The sequence below is a fragment of the Xyrauchen texanus genome, chromosome 3 (genome assembly GCF_025860055.1).
Source record: "Xyrauchen texanus isolate HMW12.3.18 chromosome 3, RBS_HiC_50CHRs, whole genome shotgun sequence".
NCBI classification, from domain to species: Eukaryota; Metazoa; Chordata; class Actinopteri; order Cypriniformes; family Catostomidae; genus Xyrauchen; species Xyrauchen texanus.
This window is the reverse complement of record NC_068278.1, coordinates 53,254,948-53,269,329: the sequence shown is the minus strand read 5'-3', so window position 1 is coordinate 53,269,329 and position 14,382 is coordinate 53,254,948. Positions and strand designations below refer to the sequence as shown.

The 14,382-nt window shown below is 37.4% G+C and overlaps 1 protein-coding gene across 1 annotated transcript in view; it reads left to right on the top strand.

Annotated features, from left to right (window-relative positions):
* The first annotated feature begins 3,497 nt into the window (after nucleotides 1-3,497).
* si:dkey-98f17.5 (uncharacterized protein LOC569123 homolog) overlaps nucleotides 3,498-14,382 on the top strand; it is a 32,688-nt gene continuing 21,803 nt past the window's right edge. Inside the window, exons 1-4 of the mRNA XM_052106612.1 lie at nucleotides 3,498-3,612; nucleotides 4,306-4,417; nucleotides 7,062-7,155; nucleotides 10,929-10,983. Of these exons, the coding sequence (XP_051962572.1) occupies nucleotides 3,498-3,612; nucleotides 4,306-4,417; nucleotides 7,062-7,155; nucleotides 10,929-10,983 (376 nt within the window). The remainder of the gene's footprint in view (nucleotides 3,613-4,305; nucleotides 4,418-7,061; nucleotides 7,156-10,928; nucleotides 10,984-14,382) is intronic.

The following is a 14,382-nucleotide window of genomic DNA, read 5'->3' as shown; positions in this document are numbered from 1 at the left end:
ATAGATAGCCTCTCGTCTCCTCGCCAGTGTACCACACATAGAATGTTTATGGGACCATCCAAAAACGTTTTCAACGGACTTACAATTTTTTAATCTTCCCCTCTGAAAATGTCCTCCAGTAAGAAATCTAAAAGAACATCCCTTGTTCTTGATAAGTTTTTATATAAACTGTAAATATATATTTTATATATACTATTCTTTTTGATCAGTTGAATGCCACTTTGGTGAATTAAAGTTCCAATTTCCTTCCGAAGGATAGGAAGGATAATTCACCAAAGTGGCATTCAACTGATCTCAAAGTATAGTCGTGACATTGCTGATGTAAAAACAGCACCAACATTTTTTATCAAATCAAAGGCCCCATTTCCAGCAGCCATCACTCCAACACCTTATCCTTGAGTAATCATGCTAAATTGCTAATTTAGTACTAGAAAATCAATTCATTATATCAAACACTGCTAAAAGCTATTAGGATCTTTAAAAAGCTTAACATTGTCTTTATGTTTGTTTTTGAGTTGCCACCGTATGCAACAGACTGGCATGTTTTAAGGTCAATATTATATTTAAAAAAAAAATGGCAAAAATAGAAACAGCTTTCTCTAGAAACTCGTCAGTCAATCATTGTTTTGAGGAAGAAGGCTATACAATGCTTGAAAGTGTCCAAAAAAACCTGAAGATTTCAAGGACAAATGAGTGGTGGTGGCGTAGTGGGCTAAAGCACTTAACTGTTAAGAAGAAGGTTGTTGGTTTGATCCCCACAGCCACCACCATTGTGTCCTTGAGCAAGGCACTTAACTCCAGGTTGCTCCAGGGGCATTGTCCCTGTAATAACTGCACTGTAAGTCGCTTTGGCAAGTGTCTGCCAAATGCATAAATGTAAAGGACAACTGGCTCTAACAAGGACCGAAAGAGATGTGGAAGTCCACATCTAAACAAGGGATAAGTACATCAGAGTATCTAGTTTGAGAAATAGGTGCCTCACATGTCCTCAGCTGACAGTTTCATTGAATTCTACCCACTCAACATTGAATTGTTAAGAAAAAGGCACTTTTGAAGTGAAACAAAAAGAGAAGGTTAGAGTGGGCAAAGAAACACAGACATTGGACAACAGATAATTGGAGTGTTATGGATTTTAACCCCATTGAGCTTTTGTGAGATCAGCTAGACTGTAAGTGGCATGAGAAGTGCCCGACAAGACAGCCACATCTATGGCAAGTGCTACAGGAAGCATGGGGTGAAATGTCGACGATATTGAGAATCTGGACAAACTGACAGCTAGAATGCCTAGGATCTGCAAAGCTGTCATTACTGCACGTCTAGGATTTTAGAAGTAGTTTAAGCCGTTCTGGAATTTTTTTATTTTTAATTTTTTTATATTAATGTTTCATGTTATTAATGTCCTGACTATACATTATGATCAGTTGAATGCCACTTTGGTGAATAAATATCTGTACATTATTCCAAACTTTTGGCCGCCAGTGTATATATATATATATATATATACAGGTGAAACTCGAAAAATTAGAATATCGTGCAAAAGTTCATTAATTTCAGTAATTCAACTTAAAAGGTGAAACTAATATATTATATAGACTCATTACAAGCAAAGTAAGATATTTCAAGCCTTTATTTGATATAATTTTGATGATTATGGCTTACAGCTTATGAAAACCCTAAATTCAGAATCTCAGAAAATTAGAATATTACATGAAATCAATAAAAAAAGGATTTTAAATACAGAAATGTCGGCCCTCTGAAAAGTATAATCATGCATAGTACTCAGTACTTGGTTTGGGCCCCTTTTGCATTAATTACTGCCTCAATGCGGCGTGGCATGGATGCTATCAGCCTGTGGCACTGCTGAGGTGTTATGGAAGACCAAGATGCTTCAATAGCGGCCTTCAGCTCTTCTGCATTGTTTGGTCTCATGTCTCTCATCTTTCTCTTAGCAATGCCCCATAGATTCTCTATGGGGTTCAGGTCAGGCGAGTTTGCTGGCCAATCAAGCACAATAATACCATGGTCATTGAACCAGGTTTTGGTACTTTTGGCAGTGTGGGCAGGTGCCAAGTCCTGCTGGAAAATGAAGTCAGCATCTCCATAAAGCTTGTCTGCTGAAGGAAGCATGAAGTGCTCTAAAATGTCCCGGTAGACGGCTGCGTTGACTCTGGACTTAATAAAGCACAGTGGACCAACACCAGCCGATGACATGGCTCCCCAAACCAACACAGACTGTGGAAACTTCACACTGGACTTCAAGCATCTTGGATTGTGTGCCTCTCCATTCTTCCTCCAGAGTCTGGGACCTTGGTTTCCAAATGAGATGCAAAATTTGCTCTCATCAGAAAAGAGGACTTTGGACCACTGAGCAACAGACCAGTTCTTTTTTCTTTAGCCCAGGTAAGATGCTTCTGACGTTGTTTGTTGTTCAGGAGCGGCTTGACAAGAGGAATATGACATTTGAAGCCTCAGTCCACTCCTTGTGAAGCTCCCCCACACATTTGAATGGCCTTTTCCTGACAATCCTCTCCAGGCTACGGTCATCCCTGCTGCTTGTGCACCTTTTTCTTCCACACTTTTCCCTTCCACTTAACGTTCTATTAATGTGCTTTGATACAGCACTTTGAGAACATCCAACTTCTTTTGCAATTACCTTTTGAGGCTTTCCCTCCTTGTGGAGGGTGTCAATGATGGTTTTCTGCACAACTGTCAGGTCAGCAGTCTTCCCCATGATTGTAAATTCAACTGAACCAGACTGAGAGACCATTTAAAGGCTCAGGAACCCTTTGCAGGTGTTTAGCTGATTAGAGTGTGACACTTTGAGACTACAATACTGAACCTTTTCACAATATTCTAATTTTCTGAGATTCTGAATTTGGGGTTTTCATAAGCTGTAAGCCATAATCATCAAAATTATATCAAATAAAGGCTTGAAATATCTTACTTTGCTTGTAATGAGTCTATATAATATATTAGTTTCACCTTTTATGTTGAATTACTGAAATTAATGAACTTTTGCACGATATTCTAATTTTTCGAGTTTCACCTGTATATATATCCCTGTATGTTTATCTTTTTATTTTTTTTATGTATCCCCCTGTATGTTTATCTGTTGTCTGAGAAGCAAAAAATAAAATACAATAAAAAAATAATATTGGACCACCACGTTATGCTATTTTATTTTTAGTTTGTAGGCAGAAGGGCTCTGATAATATAAACTTTTGATATTAGCATGTGCGTTCATATGAAGATCGCTAGAGATCGCTAAAGAGCTTTACTTCTATTTTATTTATTTTTTTATTTATAAATATATAAAATGAGTCATTACATAAATCACCTTATTAATTTAATAAATAATAAATTAGTTGACAATAACCTGTTCATATCAGGGTGTGCGTTCATTTCACGCCTTTGACAGTTCTCTATATGTGTAACAGTGTATTGATTCCCCCAGTTTTGTTCCCAGTAACAGAAAAACAGTCCTACACACTTTCAATATGTCAGGCGCTAAGAAGCCCAGATATGTAGCGAATCCCCTGGAATCAGCCATTACAACACCGAGCGAAAGAATCCTGAAAGAATGCCACAGTTTGTATGTCGACAACGAAAACGGTAAATAACCGGTAAACACATTCGTATTTAAAGTCATTCTGCCAGACGCCTTGCCATTACGTTCTAAAACATTATGCAACATTGTTACGTAAATAAGTTTAAAAGTTCAAAAATAAACGGTGCGAAATATGTAATCTCTTCATTCCCTTTGTTTAATTGATTATATTGCATAGCCACACAATCATAAGCAACCACAGAGTAGCCACTCATACGTAAGTGTAATTTGCTCTGTCTAAAATCCTAGTGAGCTACCTACCTAGGCAGCTTTTAAGCTATCTAGGTAGGCAGCTGTGTGTGTACGTGTACGTGCGTGTGTGTGTGATTCCCAAAATTGCTGTCAAGATAAGCAGCTCACTAGGTTTGAGACACAGCCATGTTTTACAGTTGTTTCTGCATGTCACAGTACAGTACTGCAGTCTATGGGCCAAAACAGTATGCAGAAGTTCTTCCCTTCAAGTTCTCTTACAGGCCAACATATTAAACAGTTTAACTTAGGAGCATGTAGGAATACAAAATTGTCACCTACCATTTAATGTACCTGTACTGTCCCATTAAATGTAGTATTACCATGTTTGTTTGTTTTTTACTATTTTGACATGTATCATGGTAATAACATGTTGTGTTTTTTTGTCATGTATAATGGTAATATCATATCCTAATCATTTAGACCCTATTTCTGTATGTCTGTAACAGGATTGGTGAAAATTGCAGACAGTTTGGGTGTGAGGCTGTTACCTCCAAGGAAAAAGGTTATAGTTATGATCATGGGAAACCATTCTGCTGGGAAAAGCTCCTTTATTAACTGGTAATACACTTTAACATAAAAAAAAACCATAGTGTCACGTTCCTGTGTTGTTTGCCCTATGTTCTTTGTTTCACCCATCACGTTTATGTCATGTTTCCGTGTTGTCTGCTCCATGTTTTCCGTTTCACCCGTCACCAATCCTATTCCATGTCACGTTTTCCCTGTTGTCCGCCCTGAGTCTCACTGTCCGTGTGTAAAACTACAATTCCCACAATCCCTGGCCTCTCTCACTGCCTGCACTCTTCATTGTTCTCACCTGTGTCTCGTTTAGTCTTCATTGTGTTTCTGTATTTAAACCCTGGTTGTTTGTTCAGTCTCTGTCGGTCGTTGTATGTAATGTTCCATGTTTCCAATGTTTAATGTTTGCCCTTGTTCGATCGTTCGTGGATGTTTCGTGTTCGTGTGTTTATTTCATTTTCCCATCGTGGACCTTTAATTTGTTCCAGTGTTAGTGTTCTTTTCACCCGTGTGTTGGTTTGTGTTTGAGTTACTTTTCCCATCGTGGACCGTTTATTTTTGTTCCAGTGTTTTGTGTTCCTCTTATTATTTAATAAAACTGCGTTTGGATCCGCACCTCTCGTCTGTCTTGTCCTGCTTCCACACCATTCGTGACACATAGTAACAGTATCACAGACTGATAACTGAAGTAAAATATTTAGATCTGGACACAAGTATATTTAATGATAATTACAAATGTTTGTTATAATTTTGTTGTTATATTTCAACTTGTCCCATTAAACCATATTCACTTCCAGTCAAAATTTGGACATACTGTACTGAATTAGTTTTTCTCATAATCTAAATAACCTTTATAACATTGAACTAAAGGCTTATGCTTAAATGAAATTAGTTTTGTTGGCAAATATGAAAGGTCTGAATGTATATTTAAATTTTACATGGTAGATCTTACTATTATAACATTATTAATTTATATCTCATTCCATAGAGGTGTGAGTACCCATGTGAGTGATATGTTTTGTATATGGATGAGTTGTAGTTGATAGTGAAGGAAACATAGCTAACCAGTGATCAGTATACATGGGAACTCCACCAAAAACGTTTTAAAAACATCCCTGGTGGCTGCTCATAGTTGTCTACTTTGAAGAATCTTAAATGTAAGATAGTATAAGACAGTATATTTTTTACTTCCATTTTTGTTATTTCATTGTTTTGATGATTTCACCATTACATTATTAATATATGGAAAATGCAATATTAATGGGATAGTTCACCCAAAAATGAAAATTAAAATATTGTTTACTCATCCCTGTGTTGTTATAACCATATATGACTTTCTTATTTTTAACACAAAGGGAGAAGTATCCTCAGTGATGTCTTACATTGGTAGTTTATGTTTATGGTGACTACCTCTTCAAAAGCTTCAAAAGAACACAAAATTATGTCTCGAGATAATTGTGAAAGCATAGGATAAGGTTTGGTGAGAAATTAACCGAAATCTTATGTAGTATTCAGTGAAAATGTTTACTGACCGTTGATCTCTTGTGCACGCACACGTTCATGATAAGGCACAAGAGCAACAGTTCAAGCAATGCCCTTGTGACATTAGGGCGTTCAAACAAAAACTTGTTTGTTTATCTAAAAATAGGACTGTCACAGCGATAGTGACAAAAGAACACAACACAGCTGCACACATAACAGAGAACAGAACTTAAAAAACATGTCTGAAGAGTTTATAGTTGAAGAATTGATGCATTTCTATGCCCAGCCTTTTTTTTTTTTTTTACTGAGTACATGGAATTCAAACAGAAACATAGAGGATGATACAGGCAGCCACAGTCACACCATGTCCTAACCTGATGGCAAACATCGCACGATAAAATAATCTTTTTACGTGGGTAACTCCATCCACTGTGAACTGGCACCGGTCCAAAAACGTAAAAAAAAAAAAAAAAAAGGGTCTATTGCAATTGCAATTTTACACTTGTTGTTTTGGTGAGCTCCACAAGACAGGAATCAGAGAGATAGTTGCGGTGAGTCGTTATGTGTGTCACCACTCCGACGGCAAGTGTGTCATATCTCTGACTGAAAAGAGTGAGACCTCAGCGAAACAGTCTGCATGTGTGACACCCTCAGCCAAAACTAGTTGTTTTGAGTCTGCTTGAGTAGAGCCAGCTTAACTGTTGCTCTCGTGCCCTATCATGAACACGCACAGGAGATCAACACTAAACAACATTTTCACTAAATTATACGTTAGATATCGGTTTGTTTCTCACCAAACCTCATCGTTTGCTTTCAGAACAATCATGAGTCCCATGGAATAACTTATTAGACTTCTGAATCATACTTTTGCATTCTTTTGAAGCTTGAAGTGGTAGTCACCATAAACTGCCATTTTATGACATCACTGAGCACAAAATTTCTTCACAATTTCTCCCTTTGTCATATAGGGCTATAACAACACAGGGGTGAGTAAACAATGACTGAATAAAAATTTTGGGGTGAACTAATCCTTTAAGTAGATGTCCAAACTTTTGACCGATAGTGTGCATGTTAAAAAAAATATATATATATATACCCCTTCAGTATTCCGGATTTGAAATGTTTCAATTATAAAACTATAAATTATAAAAAAAATAATTGCCAATTTCTAAGTTGAAATTAAAGTAAAGTTTCTGCCTTTCAGGTATGTGGAGGAGCACATACTAAAAACAGGCGTTGCCATAGAGACACAAGGCTTCACATTTATAACCAGTGGCAGGAAACGAGAATCACTTACAGTAAGTTTGAACTCTTGCATGCAACATTTACACTGCAACGTTTTCGGTTGAAAACAAAAATGTCCATTTCCTAATTTTATCATTTTCCAAAGTATGCAGTAATATTATATATAGAATATGCGGATACTGTACTCTAGTGGTTAAAGGGATCATTCACCCAAAAATTAACATTCTGTCATTATTTACTCACCTTTTTCTTTCTTCACTCAAAAAATATTTGAGCCTTTTTTTAAGATTTACACAGTTTCATTTCATAATAAAATTCTATCAAATTGAATGGTGTAATTTTTAACACAATACAATTATTAAAACTTACAACATTGTTTTTTATTTTTATTAAAGATGACTTAATTCAATGTGATAAAATTTTGTTATGAAACTGAAATGTGTAAATCTTAAAATAATTTTATGGTGGAACACAAAATAAGATGTCAGCCAGAATGTAAGTGTTATGAATCAGACGAGGGTAGACGAGGAGTGAGGATCTAAGTGCAGTTCTTTAATGAAGGAACAAAAGGGTGAACAGGGTAACGCAAAATAACTGAACAACACAGGGAACAAACAAAACATCCACGAGGGGAACACAAAGTATAAACATGAAAAACATCCACGGAGGGCACAGGCAGGAACACAATCAAGGACAACCATAACATTCAACGACCGACAACGAATGAACAAACAACAGGGCTTAAATACACAGGGATGATGAGTAAATTAAACACAGGTGGAAACAATGACACTGGCAGTGATGAGGGCAGGGGATTATGGGAAGTGTAGTTCGGGACAAGTGACGGGAGAAACATAGAGCAGACAACGGGGAATCATGACAGTAAGGCTCAGTCACGGATCTGGCGGGGTTGGGGGGGTTGCTGTGCTCAAGGTGGGGTTCGCCTAGGGTGCCATACAAACTAGAACTGCCAATGATGGTACGGAACAAAATTATGAAAGTGAATGGTGACTAAGGCTAACTGTCACGGTTTGTGTGAAGAACTCAAACAGAGTAAACCAAAAAAAAAAAAAACTATTTTATTATGAAAAATTATACACTAAACAGAACTAAGGCCTGTTGCACTAATCTAGTTGAACAAACTCAAGAGTTTCAGGATAAGTTTCAGGTTGACATAACCATATAGAGCCAAAGCAGTTTAGATTGGGTTTGGCGGTCTCAAGTTTGATCCTGTGTTCACGATTAACCCTGAAGAACGTGCACATGATTGAGCGACGTTTGCCACCAACAGGCAATGCTTGTTGCCTGTTGGAGAGATTCAGTATGGTTTACTTCTTGAGAGAAATTCAGCGTGACTTTCAATTGAATCGAGTGCAATATGTCACTCTGTGTGATAGTCTACAACAGGGGTCGGCAACCATTTTGACATAGAGTGCCATTTTTTGTTTTGCTGGTCAATGGCTGTGCCATTGTACCACAGAGCATCATGTGAAAGTGCTTTAATGAAAGAAAACCTGTCCTTTTGTACAAAATGAGTTAACACAGTTAATGTCACAGATTTGCTTATTTTATTACTGATCACGAAGTTATGTGGAATTTTAAATATTTTTTATATTATGTCATTGTAATCGTGTAATTCTCTAGCACGCAAGCAACAGCGAGAGAGGAGCAACCTAACCCGCATTCCAATATACATCTTGATATAATAATTCCTCATGATCATGCAGCGTGTTTTCATCAGCTAAAGGCTAAACACTGTTAAAGTGTGACGAGATTCGCACTGCATGTGCAAGCCATTCACGAGCAGATCAACTGTTTAGCCGTTTTCGGTGAATCACACCTGCAAAATCCTAAAACTTTATTTCCAGGTTTAATAAAACATTTTAATAGACTCAGATTTTTGAACCCCACTATGTGGGTTTATGTATTCTCTTTTAATCTTTTAATGTAATTTTGAATGTGACCATGGTTTAAGGAGGGTGTACCTGTATGCTGGGTTGTAAATCTCAAGGATAAATAGTGGTGTTTTCCTTATTACATAACGTGTTGTTCTAAAAGCAAAAAGAAACAAATGAAACACGGAATGTAGGCTGTCATCTGTGCAGCCTGACCGAAGCAAAGCGGGTACGTTTACTCGTGTGATTAACTGAACGTAAAGCGCTGCCGGCTCGTGATGTGCAAATGGCTTGCACGCGCTGCACGAGTCTGTTGGGTGTACTGCAGTCTCGTCATATTTTAACTTTTTGTTTAGCCTCCCATTCAGCTCATGAAACATGCTTGCGTGATCATGAGGAAGGATTACATTAAGATGTAGATTGGAATGCAGGTGCGGAATTTCATATTAATAAAATAGTCTCGCCAATGCTGGCACGCATGCCATAGGTTGCCTACCCTTGATTTGTAAAGTCTTTGACTTGTGGCGAAACAACTCGCTCATTCCTCATGACTTTCGCCCTGCCTCTTCTAAAGGGCATTCTTCAGCCAGGCTCACAACGGGAGTGGGCAGGACGGAGGAGAGGCGCAATTTAATAAGCCTCGTTAGGCAGTGGATGATGAGGCGCACCTGATATGAATAGAGCCTCATCACCACTGCCTTTAAAATACAGAACGTGCCTCTCCTCAGGGAGCTGGCTTCTATCGCCTTGTGCGAAGACACTGGCATTGTCGCAGGTTCAGGAATGGAGTGGAAGGGTCCAGTGCCAATTAAATGCATCGCCGGACCCGAAACCTGGACCCCTGGTGCGAATTAGATGTGATGCTGGGGACTGGAGCATGTGTTGCTGCTGACGGTCCAGGATGTGGGTGGCCATTCCCCTCACAGGGAAGTCGCTGCAATGAGGAAGCCACCGTCCCTTGAGCCCCGGACAATGGAGGGGTACACGTGCTGCCCTGCACATACCTTACCCTTTCATCATCACATAACCTACATAGCCACCTTTCACCTCAAGGATGCCAGATTCCCCCTTTGTTTGGACACTTATCCCCATGAACACTTTTTTCCATTTTCTGTTTTTATTATATCAAATAAACGCCTCTCAGAGGTCTGATGCCACACCCACTGTGTCTGTCTTTTGCTCACCCGCCACTCTGTGCAATCCAAAATGCCATTGGTTGAGAAAATGGTACTGTGTCAGGCTGGTTGGGATGCTCAAATACAACTGAGCAAGGTTTGATAGCATGACAGTGTTGACACTTTTTTGGGAGGGAAATTAAATGAGATATAACTGAGAACTCCCTTAAAAGTCTCCTGAGCTATGAAAGAGCAACCTGTAAGCAATAGAGTTTTCCTCTGGGAAATACAAAATAATTCCAGATGTAATATCTTTAACCAAAAGAGATGGTCAAACAAAAATGTATAGAATGAATGTGCTTTCTTAAGAAAGAGATAGAGGGAAGATTGACATGTGGCAAAGAGTGGACTGTATTATAGCTTAGTCAGTCGCTCATTCTGGAAACAGAGGGGTTGTCTTAAAGACACACCGTCTTTTTGTAGCATATAGAGCTCTCTCTCTCTCTCTCTCTCTCTCTCTCTCTCTCTATCTATCTATCTGAAGAGCTCAACATGAGTAATGTAATTCCACTGAAGGAGTGATATGAAAGGATTATAAGCTCTATACAGGAAGTGACTTCCGGCAGAACAGGAAAAGAGCTGCATGAGAGTCCCAGGCAGCCTGGCCAAGAGTGTCACACCAGCACTGAGCCTGCAGAGAGAGAGAGAGAGAGCGAGCAGGGAGGCTCCCTATAGCGAGGCCTGTCTTCTCACTTCACACCAAATACTGTCTTGTATCGTTTATTTTCTTAACATTTTTGCTTCCTTTTCTCACAGGGAAATGCAACATTACACCTCTATCCACATTTCAGACCACTGCTGGAGTTCAAAGGTAGGAAATTAGAATCTTACATTGATCTTTATACATAACACTTTGCTATTAAAGGGTCATATCATTTATTTGCAATGTATTTACAATTTATTTTCAAATGTACAGTATACACTTTTCATGTACTGTACATATTGAATGTATATAAACATGACGTTTTAGGTGAATCATCATTTTATGCACCTTTATGTTTTTTAGGGATTCGGTGCTATTTACAATATATTAAGATAAATGTACAATTTATTTACAAATGTATACTTTTCAAATACATTGATGTATTTAGCATTTATTAAAACATTATGATAAGGGTTAATCAGCATTTTAGATTATTTGAGATGTAATGCTTCATAATCAATGTAGAATATTTCTATCTGTTGCATTAATCAATGCCACACAATTCTCTTTACAATCTATTAGTGTGGAAGAGCATCTCTTGAATAAGATATTCTCGCACCCTTGAAAAGGATTTTTAGGGATTCAGTGCTATTAAAGTATTATGTAATTTATTTACAATATATTTACATTACATGCACATTGATATGTATACATATATTTAGACATCATGGTTATGGTTATATGCATTTTAGATTGAGGATTATGTCATATATTTGCAATATATTCACATATATTTAACATTTATTTACATATATTTACATTACATGTAAATTGATGTGTATTAAATAAAGTATATTTAAACATTATGTTTAGGGTTAATTAATATTTTAGACTGTTTGATATGTTATGATACATAAGCAACATAGAATATCTCAATCTGTTGTATGGCATCTCTTGTATCAGATATTTTTGCACCCTTAAATGATTTGCTCTAATTCAGTGACATATGTTGCTTTGGTTTCCTTTTTCTCATAATTGCTGTTTTGCTGTGCGTACATTAAAAATGCATATTTGCCTAGCAAGATTTTTATCGAGTGTGGGAGCATGACAACCGTACAGTAGCTTCTAGACACATTATGCCACATTATGCAACTCAGTTTGATGAAACAGGGATTTTTGGTATTTGAACGCTTAATATGCATGGTAAATATGTGTAAAATTAGCTTAAAAGATGTAAGGGATGTGTAACTTTGAGAATTCCTCTGTGCAATTTAACAAGTGTGAGTAGATGACAAATGTGATGTCTAGGTATCGAGTAATGCCATATGGCATAATTTGAAACACAATTTCTAAAAATGGGAAAATGGGGCTTTTATCAACAGGTCATTGGTTCTGACTGTCTTTTTTTTTTAAACTGCCAGACTATTTTCTGTAATTGTTGTTTGCGGTATCTATTTACATAATTTCCTAATTAATTGCTTGAAAATCATATTATAGTTTAATTAAAATCAAATTATTTGAAGCTCCGTGTGTAGTCAAGGCAGGAGCCTGCACAGATATGACTAACAGATCACACTGAGTCATACGAGCATATACATAGCGAGCGCATTATCCACCTGAGACCGTGAAACATAGCAACATCTCATTCACATTCACTTCAATTAACTCCCTCCAGCCCTGCTGACTTAACATTTATATTTTTTAACCATAATTCTATGTAACAGATCTTACCAAGTGCATATCTTATAGGGGTTTCGAATAGTGACTGTAGTTTACTTAGTGTATGATGGCTTACTTTGGTACTTTTGGTAGACGCAGTCTTTGGGAGTGTCAGAGGTCATCATCACCGCACACTGATTGTGCAGTTTCCGTTAGGTGGGCAGTGTGGGTTCACCCAGTGCAGAGAGAATGAGTCATTCACATTGACAACAGTGCAGCATCAGTGGGATTAAGAAAGACACATTACTGCTGCAGAGAATGTATACTGCAGTCAATGACAGACCCAAATGCACTAATAAAAGAATCTGCCAGGTTCAAATTAAAGTTAAAACCTTACATAAATATGATATACACATATTTACTGCAAATAATCATTTTTGAATCAGTATTTATTTTAAGCGAGACGCTAAATTTGGTTAGATTTATGCAAGAAAAGTAAAGATTTGCCAATGGGGGTAACTTATCTACCGATATATTCACTGTTTAAGGATATTGTGCTATTTTTACTAGAAAGGAGGACAGATATATATATATTTTTTGCAATCTTGATGGTGCTTGATAGCTGGACTGCTTTATAGAACATTAAATCATGCTTCTATTCTTCTATTTTCATGTACAGTTCTCTCTATTGGGAGTTTTAAAGAAATGTTTCAGGTTCAATACAAGTTAAACGCAATCAGCAGCATTTGTAACATAATGTTGATTACCACAGAAAATAATTTAGACTCGTCCCTATTTTTATTTTTTTTTTTTTAAAAGAGCAAACATCACAGTTATAGTAAGGCACTTACAATGGAAGTAAATTGGGCCAGTCCATACATTACTATAAAGTATAGCCATCACAGTTATAGTAAGGCACTTACAATGGAAGTAAATTGGGCCAGTCCATACATTATATAAAGTATAGCCACAAAACGTAAAAAATTTTACGTGTTAACGTGATTTTAGTGTGATAAAATCTAGGGATATGCCAGTCGATCAGCCACAAATCATATCGGCCGATATTCACTTCCTATGATCAGGGCGGGACTTAAAGGGGTGAGGGCCCCTGGGCTGGATCCATTGTTGGGGCACTACCTACCAGAGGTCAACCGATAGTGGATTTTGCCAATACTCATTACTCATGGTGGAAAAGACTTATAATGATTAAACACTTATCAGCGCTTCTGAATTCTCACGTGATCTCGCCGATGCGCTTGCATCACGCGACAGCTACGTAATGCGTCAGCTGCTGGCAAGGAAGCACTTTTTAAAAGTTAATAACATTTTAATTATTGATTTATTTTTTTACACAAATGTATCGATTTGCTTCAGAAGACATTCATTGATCGACTTTAGTTGTGTGGATTACTTTTATGCTGCCTAAATATGACATTTGGACAGTCAAAGTGCTGGCAACCGTATACTTCTATTACAAGGACCTGACAGAGCTCTATTTTCTTCTAAAAATCTTAATTTGTGATCTGCTGAAGAAAAACAGTCATACACATCTGGGATGGCATCAGGGTAGGTGAATAATGGGGGAAATTTTGGGTGAACTATTCCTTTAAGATTTGTTTTGGGACTTTAACTATAAACAAGCACAAAACACACAAGGGACTCTTATTTTAAAATGACAGAGACTTGGTTCCATTACAATGCTCAATAAGCGAATATTTAACAAAATAAGCTTTTAATAGCCTATATGTTTACCAGATGAAGGGTTTTGTAAAGATATCTAACCAGATGAGGTTTAATGAGGAATGAGGGTTATTATTATTCACACGATATGAAGTTGGAGACACGATATATGTGCCGACAGAGGACACTTCCGTATAATCTCACATTTCTTTGCATGCCCTCGCTTCA